Consider the following 12866-nt stretch of genomic DNA (forward strand, 5'->3'; position numbering starts at 1 on the left):
AGGCTGAGTGCTTAGCCCCCGCTCTACTCGCTTTACGCTTATGACCGTGAGGCTAAGCAGAGCTCCAAATCCCATATTTAACTTTGCCGATACTGGTCGAATCAAAGGAGGTAACGAATCAACATATAGGAGGGAGATTGAAAATCTGGCTGAAAGGTGCCACAACAACAACCTCTCAGCAAGATCAAGGAGCTGATTATTGACTTCAGGAGGAGAAAGTTGGAGATCTGTGATCCAGACCTCGTCAGGGGATCAGAGGTGCAAAGGGTCAATAACTTTAAACTCCTCTGTGCTATCATTTCAGAGGGTCTGTTCTGGGCCCAGCACCCACGTGCCATTACATAGAAAGCACGGCAGCTCCTTTACTTCCTTAGGATTTGGCATGACATGTCAAACTTCGACAAGAGTTTGTATGTGTAGTGGGGAATATATTGTATATTGACTGGCTGCATCACAGGCTGGTATGGAAACACCAATTCTCCTGAACGGAAAAGCTGACAAAAGGTGGTGGATATGCCCCATCCTGGGTAAAGCCCTCCCAACCGTTGTGCACATCTCCGCGGAGCGCTGTCGCAGGAAAGCAGCATCGATCGAGGACCCCACCACCCAGACCATGCTCTCTTCTCACTGCTGCCATCAAGAAGAAGGTACAGGAGGTTCAGGACTCTCACCACCAGGTTCAGCAACAGATATTACCTCTCAACCATCAGGCTCTTGAACCAGAGAAGATAACTTCACACGCCCCATTTCTGAACTGTTCCCACAACCTTTGGACTCACTTTCAACTTTCAAGGACTCTTCATCTCATGTTCTTGATATATATTGTTTACTTATTTATTATTCAGATTCAGAATCACTTTATTGTCAATATGTGAAACGTACCAGAGTTGGTTGTGGTTCGGTGCCAAGCATAAAGCACAGGACAACACCATAACAGACAACATAATAGTACAAGAGAACAGTCATAAGCAATCAACGATTTGCAGAACAGTCACATGCGCAAATGTCAATAATCAAATTTTTGCACTACCTTACTTCCCATTTTTCAATTTTCTATTTATGATTTATAATTTAAATTTTTAATGTTTACTATCAATTTGTAATCCAGGGAGCGGGAAGCGCAGAATCAAATATCGCTGTGATGATTGTACGTTCTAGTACCAATTGTTTGGCGACAATAGAGTATAAAGTATAAATAAATGTGAACATGTGAACAGACTCAATAATTATCAACAGAACAAGGAGAGCAGGAAAAACTATTTAACGGATGACGTGCAGGGACGGTCAGGTAGTACACCTGAGTGAGTTTTGTTGGATAGCTAGGAAAGAAGCCTAGGAGATGATGTGTAGTCCTGCTGATTATAAGGAAAGATTGAATAGATTAGAACTTTATTCCTCAGAACGTAGAAGATTGAGAGGAGATTTGATAGAGATATACAAGATTATTAGAGGTATAGATAAGATAAATGCAAGCAAGCTTTTTCCACTGAGGTTGGGTGGAACTACAACCAGAGGTCATGGGCTAAGAGTGGAAAGTGAAAAGTTTAAGGGGAACATGAGGGGGAAATTCCTTCACTCAGAGGTCAATGAGAGTGTGGAACAAGTGGAGCATACAAACTCAATTACAATGTTTAAAAGAAGTTTCAATAAGTACATGGATGGTAGGGGAGAGGAGAGCTATGGTCTTTGATAATAAATTTAATTTGAACTTTCAACAAGAAAGTCTGAACTAGCACTGCAATTCTGGAAATGTAGCAAATTCAGACAAGCTGACAAACTGACTATCTACCCACTACATGGTCCCAAGACAATACATTTATACTTCTGGCTTGTATATTCCTCTAACAACCTTCATAAATGACATCCAGTTATCGTATTATTCCCAACAAGCGAAACTCTGCAGGTGCTGGAAATCTGAGCAACATGCGCATAATGTGGGAGGAACTCAGCAGGTCAGACAGCAAATATGGAAAAGAGTATAGTTGATGGGCCGAAATGTTGACTGTACTTTTCCTCCAGCATTTTTTTCTGTGTTGATTATATTATTACTGGTGTGCATAACAAGTTTCTGCACTTCAAAAACAAGAGCACTTTATTACCACAAGAGATTCTGCTGGAAATCCAGAGCAACATACAAAAGAAATGCTGGAGGAACTCAGTAGGTCAGGCAGCATCTAAGGAGAGGAATAATCAGTCGATGTGTTGGGCTGAGACCCTTCATCGGGCTGGAAAGGAAGGGGGAAGAAGCTAGGAGTGGGGGGAAGTGGTCCTGGTGATTTAATTTCCCTCTCAATCCCTGTAATCTTTGGTGCCCTCACTAATCAACAACCTATCAACCTCCGCTTTAGATATGCTCAATGACCTGGCCTCCACAGCCATCGGTGGCAACGAATTCCATAGATTCACCACCATCTGGCTAAAGAAATTCATCCTCATCTCTGTGCTAAAGCGTTATCTTTGCATGTGTACGATGTATGCTTATTAAAATTGTTTTGGTCTACAATGCTAATTATTGGACCATGGTGCAATAATATCACCTTGTAATCTAATCTCCAGGTTGGTTTGTTATCCTCCTGTATCACATGACTGTTACCAGGTAACCAAATCTATGCACTAGGGAGGATAGTAGGCTTCTGTAGGAGACTTGCCTGACTATAAATATGCTTGTATCCTTGGAAACCCTGGAAACTACAGGATATGTTTTGGGAAATAGTTAACTAGATGCAACCTATTTTTACTGGGCAAATATTCCACAGAAATCTGCTTTTGCAAAGCAGCTAATTGTTCTTGTATGATCTGCAGGATAAATGTACCTTTATAACCACTTCTGTCTCCAGTAATTGCATTAACAAATTACCATGACCGGCTTTCAAATGGTGGCTGTCAGTAATCGTGCTAAAGGGAGAACTATTTTGAGAATTGCCCTAGAGTCATAGAAAAGTACAGCACAGAAACAGGCCCTTTGACTGAGCCGTTTAAACTGCCTACTACCATCGATCTGCACGGGGTAGCCTTCCATGACCGATCCAAATTTCGCTTAAATGTTGAAATCGAGCTCGCATACACCACTTGCACTGGCAGCTCGTTCCTCACGCTCACAACCTTCTGAGTGAAAAAGGGTCCCCTCATGTTACATTTTAAACTATTCACCTTTCACCCTTATCCCATGACCTCTAGTTGTATTCCCACCCGACCTCAGTGGGAAAAGGCTGCTTGCGTTTACCCTATCTATACCCCTCATAAGGCACACACTCAGGGTTGTATATGGTGACATATATGAACTTTGATAATAGGATTTACTTTGAACTTAGATTAAAAATTTAAAATAAAATTACAAAGTTAGCAGTAGCTTGTCTTTTTTTTCTTCTTTTGCCAATTATGGATCTTTTAACCCATGCCTTCGAGAAGTTTCTAACTCAAGATAAAGTTTCTAACTTAACATAAAGATCCATTTTGCAAATCAGCTGCTGTATTTGGTTTGGATTATCTCAACAGCAAACAGATGATCCATTGTTCAGGAACAGAATGAAATCATTATGCCTCACATCCCGTGCTTAAGGATTTAATTGGTCAGCTTCTGCAAATAAACCTTTTCCTTAAACTGTAACTCAGGAAACTAACTAAAAGCAGGTTTGGCAAATTTATCTGGGGTCCATATGGTTCTGCTGGAAATGCTCTCCTAACTTTGAGGAGGCACAAGAGTCTCCAGATGCTGGTAATCTGGAGTAACATAATGCTGGCCTGGATTGGGAAAAGCTCCAGAGGGTTGTAAACTCAACCAGCTCCATCAGGGGCATAAGCTTCCCTACCATCAAAGACATCTTCAAAAACTGAGCCTCAAGACGGAGGCATCTATCATTAAGGACCCCCACCATCCAGGACATTGCTACCATCAAGGAGAATGTACAGTAGTACGAAGGCACACACTCAATGTTTTAGAAAGAGCTTCTTCCATCCACCTTCAGGTTTCTGAACAAGAACCCACAAACATGTACAGTAACACACATCAAAGTTGCTGGTGAACGCAGCAGGCCAGGCAGCATCTCTAGGAAGAGGTACAGTCGACGTTTCGGGCCGAGACCCTTCGTCAGGACTAACTGAAGGAACAGCTAGTAAGAGATTTGAATGTGGGAGGGGGAGGGGGAGATCCGAAATGATAGGAGAAGACAGGAGGGGGAAGGATGGAGCCAAGAGCTGGACAGGTGATTGGCAAAAGGGATATGAGAGCATCATGGGACAGGAGGCCCAGGGAGAAAGAAAAGGGGGAGGGGGGAAAAGCCCAGAGGATGGGCAAGGGGTATAGTGAGAGGGACAGAGGGAGAAAAAGGAGAGAGAGAAAAAGAATGTGCGTATATAAATAAATAACGGATGGGGTACGAGGGGGAGGTGGGGCATTAGCGGAAGTTTGAGAAGTCAATGTTCATGCCATCAGGTTGGAAGCTACCCAGACGGAATATAAGGTGTTGTTCCTCCAACCTGAGTGTGGCTTCATCTTGACAGTAGAGGAGGCCGTGGATAGACATACCAGAGTGGGAATGAGACGTGGAATTAAAATGAGTGGCCACTGGGAGATCCTGCTTTCTCTGGCGGACAGAGCGTAGGTGTTCAGCGAAACGATCTCCCAGTCTGCGTCGGGTCTCACCTATATATAGAAGGCCACATGCACAGTACCTCAGTTTTTTCTCTCTGTTTACACTAATTATTGTAACTTACAGTAATTTTTTTTAACGTACTGCATTGTACTGGCTCATTCCATGACGTATGTCGATAATAAACCTGATTCTGGGCCTGGAGGAACTCAGTGGTCAGGCAGCATCTATGGAGGGAAGACAGCACTCGTCATTTCAGATAGAGACCCTTCTTCTGTACTGAACGAAAGAGGGGAGAGGGCCAGTATAAAAAGATGGAGGAAGGGGTGGATCCAGATGAGATACACTTTGAGGATGTGTGCTTAGCCCACCTGCTCTATTCTCTCTACACGCAAGACTGTGTGGCTAGACACAGCTCAAACACCAACCGTACATTTGCCAGTGTCGCAACCGTCGCTGGCAGAACCTCAGATGGCGACGAGATGGATTACAGGAGTGAGACAGATCAGCTGGTTGAGTGGTGTCACAACAGCAATCTCACCTTCAACATCAGTAAGACCACAGAATTGATTGTGGACCTCAGGAAAGGGAAATCGAGGGAACCTACACCAGTCCTCGTTAGGATGTCAGTGGTGGAAAGGGTGAGCATTTTCTAGCTCCTGGGTGCCAACATCTTCGAAGAGCTGTCCTGGGCCCAACACATTGATGCAACTATTATTGAAATCAGTGAGGATGAGAGCAGAAGGTGAGTGGGTGCTCAGTGTCATCTGCCTACATTTGACTGATCGCTCTCTCCCTCTTGCTTCCTGGTGATGGAGGAAGGTGACAGCGCTTGACTTGACTTTCTACCTCTCACTTGATGCTGCCGGAGGGTGGTGCTGGAGTTCTTGGGTCTTGGGCAAGGGTTAATCGCTGCGGTTTGTGCTTTGGACTCTGACGCTATGATGTGCTTCTGGTTTCTGGTTACTTTCCTATACTCTGCGCCCTCCTATTTTGTGTGATTTTGATTGGGACAGACTGGCTGTGGGGCCTGCAGCCGATAAACTGCACAGCACTAAACTAAACTGAACATTCCCAGACCTTTTCAATGACCCTGCAGTTTCATGTTTTCTATTCTGTTTTATTGCTCATTTTTTGCTGTTTGCGTGATTTCTTTTTTTTGCAACTTGGGTGCTTGACGTTTTTTTTTAACGTGTTCCATGGTGTTTCTTTGTTCCGTGGCACGCCAGCGGCTGTTTTCTTTAGAAGCTTAAGGAGGTTTGATTTGTCACCAAAGACACTGGCAAATTTCTACAGATCTACCATGGAGAGCATTCTAACTGGATGCCTCACTGCCTGGTATGGAGCTGCCAATGGAAAGGATCTGAAGTTCAAGTTCATTGCCATTCAAATCTACACATGTATACAACTAACTGAAAGAATGTTCCTCTGGGACCAATGTGCAACATACAGTACATCAAATAAGATTAACACAATAATATTAACAGATAATTCAACAGGTCTGACTATCTAATCTGTCTATCTGACTACCTAACTATCTATCTCTCTATCTGACTATCTATCTATCCATCTGACTATCCCCCTGATTTAATCATGGTCTAATCACGGGACAATTTACAATGACCAATTAACCAACCAACCAACCAGTACATGTTTGGCCTGTGGGAGGAAACCAAGGCTCCCAGAGGAAACCCACACAGTTATGGGGAGAACGTACAAACTCTGTGCAGGCAGTAGCAAGAATATTAGCAATTATGGCCATTTTTAAGGATGCACCGTACTGCTGCCACGAAACAACAAATGACATGATGTGCCAGTGATAATAAACTGATTTCCCACACCAACATGTCTGTCCACAATTAAATGCAACCAAGAGGAAAGCACCTTGTATTCCACCTGGGCACTCTCCATCCTGGTGGTATGAACATTGAATTCTCAAACTGCTGTTGACTGCTCCCCTTCTATCCCTTTCCTTCTTTCCCAGCCCCATCACCAGATCTCATTCCCCTCCACCGCCATTTCCATCCGCCCATCACCCACACACTCCTCCCATTGGCCACATCCCCATTCCATTGTCCACCTTCTCCTCCTATCGGATTTCAGCTTCAGCCCTTTGTCTCTTGGCCTATCATCTCCCGGTTTCTTACTTTCCTATTCTCTGCTCCCGCCTCCCTCACCTGTCAATCACCCTGGATCGACCTATCACTTGCCAGCTGTTGCCCCAACCATCTGACCCCATGGGCAGAACATATAAACTCCTTACAGAGAGTGGGGGGGATTTAACCCAGGTCGCTGGTGGTCTGATAGCATTATTCTAAACACTAACAAACTTCTATAGATGTGTGATGGAGACTGTATTGACACAGCCTGCTACGGAATCACCAATGCCCTCACAAAAAGTCTTACAAAAAGTAGTAGATATGGACAAGTCCGTCATAGGTGAAGTTGGTTCTTTTCAAAGCCGACAAACTTCTATAGATGTGCAGTGGAGAGTGTATTGACTGGTTGCATCACAGCCTGGTATGGAAACACCAATGCCCTTGAATGGAAAATCCTATGAAAAGTACTGGATACGGCCTAGTCCGTCATGGGTAAAGCCCTCCCCACCATTGGGCACATCTTCATGCAGCACTGTTGCATCATCAGGAACCCCCACCATTGAGACCATGCTCTTTTCTGGCTGTTGTCATCAAGAAGAAGATACAGGAGACTCGGGACTCTCACCACCAGGTTCAGGAACAGTTACTACCCCTCAACCATCAGGCTCTTGAACCAAAGGGGATAACTTCACTTGTCCATCACTGAAATGTTCCCACAACCAATCGACTCACTTTCAAGGACACATATTTGTTTTGCCGGATCATTGGCTTAATCCAAAAACCCTTGCCTACCTGACCAAATTGCAACCAGGCAGGAAGGTACAAGGGCCTCAGGTCCCACACCACCGGGTTCAGGAACATTTATGACCCTTCGGTCATCAGGGTCCTGAACCAGCACAGATAACTTCACTGGCTTCACCTGTGAGCTGATTCCACAACCTATAGTCTCACTTCCGCGGACTCGTTACAACTCGTTCTCAGGATTACTTATTTGTATTTGCTCAGTTAATCTTCTTTCGCACAGTGTTTGCTTGTCAGTCTTTGCGTAGTGCGGTTTTCAGTGATTCTGTTGTATTCCTGTGAATGCCCGCAGGAAAATGAATCTCGGGGTTGTATATGGTGACATAGACGTACTTTAATAATAAATTTATTTTGAACTTTTGAACTTCAAACTTTGAAAATTGCCTAGGAGCAGCTGCTGGGAAGGAAACTGATCTTTGTGCGGTGTGATTGCCACGATGGGATCTACAGTGGGTGGGGAAGTGTTCTAGAGGGAATCCATGCACAAGAGGGGGTTAACTGTTTCTGAAGGTTTTTAAGCCCATTACATTTGTTCTTTTATCAGTTGTTCCCGCATCTTTTTTGTGTAGTATCAGTCTTTTAATATTATTTATAAACCTCCCTAGGACAGGAATCCTTGGAGCTTGAATTGATCCTTACCCCGGAATGATAAAGTACTTTCTCTTTCCAGAAATGCTGTGTATTGCAAAGGACGCGGACAATCTGACAGACTGCACTATCTACAATGAGTCTTCGACATGTGACGGTAAGAGACTTGATGGTTGCCTCTTATACGGTGAAGTGAATCCGAAAAGGATTCCATAGTTACGAGAGATTCTGCAGCTACACACACACACACACACACACACACACACAACACCAAGTCAGGCAAGGTCTATGGAGAGTATGGAGAGTAATAAACAGTAGACGTTTCAGGATGAAACCCTTCTTCAAGAGGCCTGGAACATCAATGGTTAATTTCCCTCCATTGATGACACCAGTAGGAACAAACTGAAAGGTCACACAGAGTTGATGTTCAAAATCAAAATTAGGTTTAACATCACCAGCATGTGATGTGAAATTTGTTAACTTCGCAGCAACAGTTCAATGCAATACATAATATAGAAGAAGAAAATAATAATAATAATAAATAAGTAAATCATTTACAGTATATGTATATTAAATAGATTAAAAAACGTACAACAAGCAGAAATACTATATATTAAAAAAGTGAGGTAGTGTTCACTGGTTCAATGTCCATTTAGAAATTGGATGACCGGCATATGTCGTGAAATTTGTTGTCTTTGCAGCAACAGTTCAATGCAATACATAATCAATATAGAAAATCAATCAATCACAGTAAGTATATATGTGTTTATTAAATAGTTAAATTAAAAATAGTGGAAAAACAAAAGTGAGGTGGAGTTCACGGGTTCATTGTCCATTCAGAAATGAGATGGCAGAGGGGAAGAAGCTGTTCCTGAATCACTGAGTGTGTGCCTTCAGGCTCCTGTACCTCCTCCCTGATGATAACAATGAGAACAAAGTATGTCCTGTGTGATGGGGGTCCTTAATAATGGACACTGCTTTTCTAAGGCATCGCTCCTTGAAGATGTCTTGGATACCATGGAGGCTAGTGCCCATAATGGAGCTGAGTAGTTTTACAACTTTCTGTGGCTTCTTTTGATCCTGTGCAGTAGTTCCCTCCCACCCCCCGCGCCCCCCCCCCCAATAGCCGAGAGTGATGCAGCCTGTCAGAATACTCTTCACGGTACATCTGTATGGGCGGTTTATTAAAGACTGCTGTGCACCAGGAGCAGAGCCACCCGAGCTTGACTTTGGTACAGGTTTTGCATTCTCATTTGACGAGATTACCAGCAAAACTCCATTTGGATAACAGAATGGTGGCTACAGAAAGACTTAATAAAGTAACAGAGTAGGTTCTGGTTATACAGTAAAGTGATTATCCAGAGGTCTAACAGCAAATCCAATCGTGTTACAACAATGGGTGCATGTTATCATTTAATGAAGTTCATGAAAAGGGGGTCGTTGCTACTGCCTTCCTTGTCTCTACTCAATCCAATTTTTCAAGTCAAGTCAAGTTTAATGTCATTTAACTATATACATGTATACCGACAAATGAGACAACGTCTCTCTGAATCAGGGTGTAAACCACAGTAGTATACATAACATACAAAACACAAAATAACTTATGAAAGTAAGAATTAGAATCTACAGATGGATTATGCATAAGTAAACAAAGTAAAGTGCATAAATTAAATATTGTCGGATACAGAACAGATTAACCAATGTGGCAGGGAGTTCAGAAGCCTAATGGCCTGAGGGAAGGAACTGTTTCTCTTCCTGACTGTTCTTGTTTTTATGTACCAGAATCTCCTGGATGATGGTAGAAAGTCAAAGAGGATGCTGGATGGATGGGTGGGATCCCTGATAATACTAGGGGCCCTGCATACGCAGCGCTCCTGATAAATGTCCCCGATGGATGGTAGGGAGATGGCCGTTCTCACAGTCCCTTGTAGGCACTTCTGCTCTGATGCTCAGCTGCTCCCATACCAGATGGAGATGCAACTTGTCAGGACAATCTCAATGGTGCTCCTGTAAAATTCCGTTATGATGGGGGGTGGGGAGGGAGCCTCGCTTGCCTCAGACTCCTTAGAAGACTGCTGTGCCTTCTTCTTCAGGAAGCTGAGATTGAGGGACCAGGTGAGGTTATTCTCAGCTACTAAAATTTCTATTACAATAATGGGTGCCTGCTGTAACATAATTAGTGAATTTACTAGAACTTGGGGCTCATCGCTGCTACAAGTCTATACATCTAGGGCAATACCCTTTTCTACAGGAAGTTTTGTTCTGAGTGCAGGATGGTGGAGATTTGCAGAGGAGAGAGACTCAAAAGTTTGTGCATAAACAGCCATCTTGTTAAGGAGTAACCTGAAACGGGTTTGGTTTAGTAAGGCATTTTAATGAAGTTTGGGAATAATATCAGTGGGTATTTCCTTGCTTGATCTGTGTGGATTTAGATTAGGGGTTCCCAGCCCGGGGTCCTTCGACCCTTGCTTAATGGTATTGGTCCTACGCATAAAAAAGTTGGGAACCCCTGCTCTTGGCTGTGCACATCACTGTTACCACATCAGCACAATTCACGTCCCTGGTTAACTAGTTATTAGTCCTTACTGTTCTTTGTCCTAGCCGGCCGGTGGTGTAGTGGTATCAGTACCAGAGTTTGAGACAAGTGGTCCCGGGTTCAAATCTGACCAGCTCCTTTTTCACTTTCCATCCGTGCTGGGTCGAGCATTGAGCTAGCAACTCAGCCTCGTAAAAAAACAGACAAAATGTTATCGAAATGACAGGGTTGCCGCCCGATGTGCCTCAAGGCACGGAAAGGATCAATAATTTGTTCCCCTACAACAGAGCCTGCCTTACTGAGTTTGTGTTTATTCACTTTGGTTTAGAGTCCTGGTGCCAGGCACGATGTTAGAAGAAACAACTATTATGCGGCCTTTGTTTCTACCCCTGAGTTTCTTTAATATTGCCATGGTCATATCGAGCTATGGGATGTCCCTGTGTGATCCACCTGTCAGATTATTATCATGCTCAATCTTTCAAATAAATTATATTTCAAACATTTTGAAAGTTATACTATTTCAGATAAGTAATAATTGGCCACAAATGGGACTTCCTGGTGGTCAAACATTTTAATTCTGATTCCCATTCCCGTTCTGACATGTCAGTCCGTGACACCCTCTTGTGCAAAGAAGAGGCCACCCCCAGTGTGGAGGAGCAACAGCTTATACTCCATCTGGGTAGCCTCCAACCTGATGGCATGAATATTGATTTCTCCTTCCAGTGAACAAATTTTTCCCCCTCCACCCTCTTCCTCTATTCCCCACTCTGACTTTTACCTCTTTTCATCTGTCTATACCTCCCCCGGGTCCTCTCCTCGTTCCCTTTCTCCTGTGGTCCACTCTCCTCTCCTATCAGATTCCTTCCTCTCCAGCCCTTGACCTTTCCCACCCACCTGGCTTCACCTATCACCTTCCAGCTATCCTCCTTCTCCTCTCCCCGCATTTTTATTCTGGCATCTCCCCCCTCCCCCCACTTCTCTGTCCTGAAGAAGGGTCTCGGCCTGAAATGTCGACTGTTTACTCTTTTCCATAGATGCTGCCTGACCTGCTGAGTTCCTGCAGCATTTTGTGTGTGAGTTGTTCTGGATTTCCAGCACCTGCAGACCTCCTCATGTCTATAATATTTAATGCTGGCAGGGCAGTGGTGCTAATGGCATTCTGTTTCTTCCAAGACACTTTCGACGTCCTTGCTATTCCATCTTTCACCAATTTCTAAAAAGTTGCTGTATCAGGTCAAATATTATAATGCTCAGAGCCGGTAACATTTGGTGGGTTTAAAGAAGAGTGATCAGTCTGGAAGGTCCACCTTCTCTCATGTTGTAATATACCTCCAGCATTCTTGGCTCTTTGGTTCTCAGCATCTGCTCAATTTTGCACTTGGGATGAACTTTGCCCTCTGCAGTTCAAAAATCAGAATCAAGTTTAATATCTTTGTGGCAGCAATACAATGAAACACATAGAATAGAGAAAAACTGAATTACAGCATATATATATTAGTTAATTTAAATAAGCAGTGCAAAAAATAGAAATCAAAAAGTAGTGAGGTAGTGTTCATGGGTTCAATGTCCATTCAGAAATCGGATGGCGGAGGGGAAGAAGCTGTTCCTGAATCATTGAGTGTGTGTCTTCAGGCTCCTGTACCTCCTCCCTGATTGTAGCAATGAAAGAGGGCGTGTCCTGGGTGATGGGGGGTCCTGAATGATGGATGCTGCCTTTTTGGGTCATCGCTCCTTGACGATGTCCTGGATACTACGGAGGCTTGAACCCAGGATGGAGATGACGTAGCAGCTGACTCTGCAGCTAGTTTCGATCCTGTGCTGCCCTCGCCCCACACCCCCCCATACCGAATAGTGTTGCAGCCAGTTAGAATGCTCTCCTCAACACATCTGCTGAAATCTTTGAGTATCTTTGGTGACATATCAAATCTCCTCAAACTCCGAATGAAATATAGCCACTGTCATGCCTTCTTGGTAGCTGCATCAATATGTTGAGTCCAGGTTACATCCTTAGAAATGTTGGCTCCCAGGAACTTGTAGTTGCTCACCCTTTCCACTTTGGATGGACTGTGCCCGAATTTGCGCTCAGGATGGAATTCCGAAGAATGAGAGGAGATCTTAGAGAAACATATAAAATTATGAAAGGGATAGATAGATAGAGACAAGAAAGTTGTTCCCAGGTAGGTGAGACTAGAACCAGGGGACATAGCCTCAAGATTTGGGGGAATAGATTTAGGACGGAGATGAGGAGGAACT

At 43.7% G+C, this 12866-nt stretch overlaps 1 protein-coding gene across 4 annotated transcripts in view; it reads left to right on the plus strand.

The window, feature by feature from the left end:
- LOC134338936 (sialomucin core protein 24-like) overlaps positions 1–12866 on the plus strand; it is an 81765-nt gene that overhangs the window by 38577 nt on the left and 30322 nt on the right. For all 4 annotated transcript variants that reach the window (XM_063035144.1, XM_063035145.1, XM_063035142.1 and 1 more), the window contains one exon: positions 8160–8234. In XM_063035144.1, coding sequence (XP_062891214.1) covers positions 8160–8234 — 75 coding nt within the window. The remainder of the gene's footprint in view (positions 1–8159; positions 8235–12866) is intronic.

This window comes from Mobula hypostoma, chromosome 28, assembly GCF_963921235.1.
Source record: "Mobula hypostoma chromosome 28, sMobHyp1.1, whole genome shotgun sequence".
Lineage (NCBI taxonomy): Eukaryota > Metazoa > Chordata > Chondrichthyes > Myliobatiformes > Myliobatidae > Mobula > Mobula hypostoma.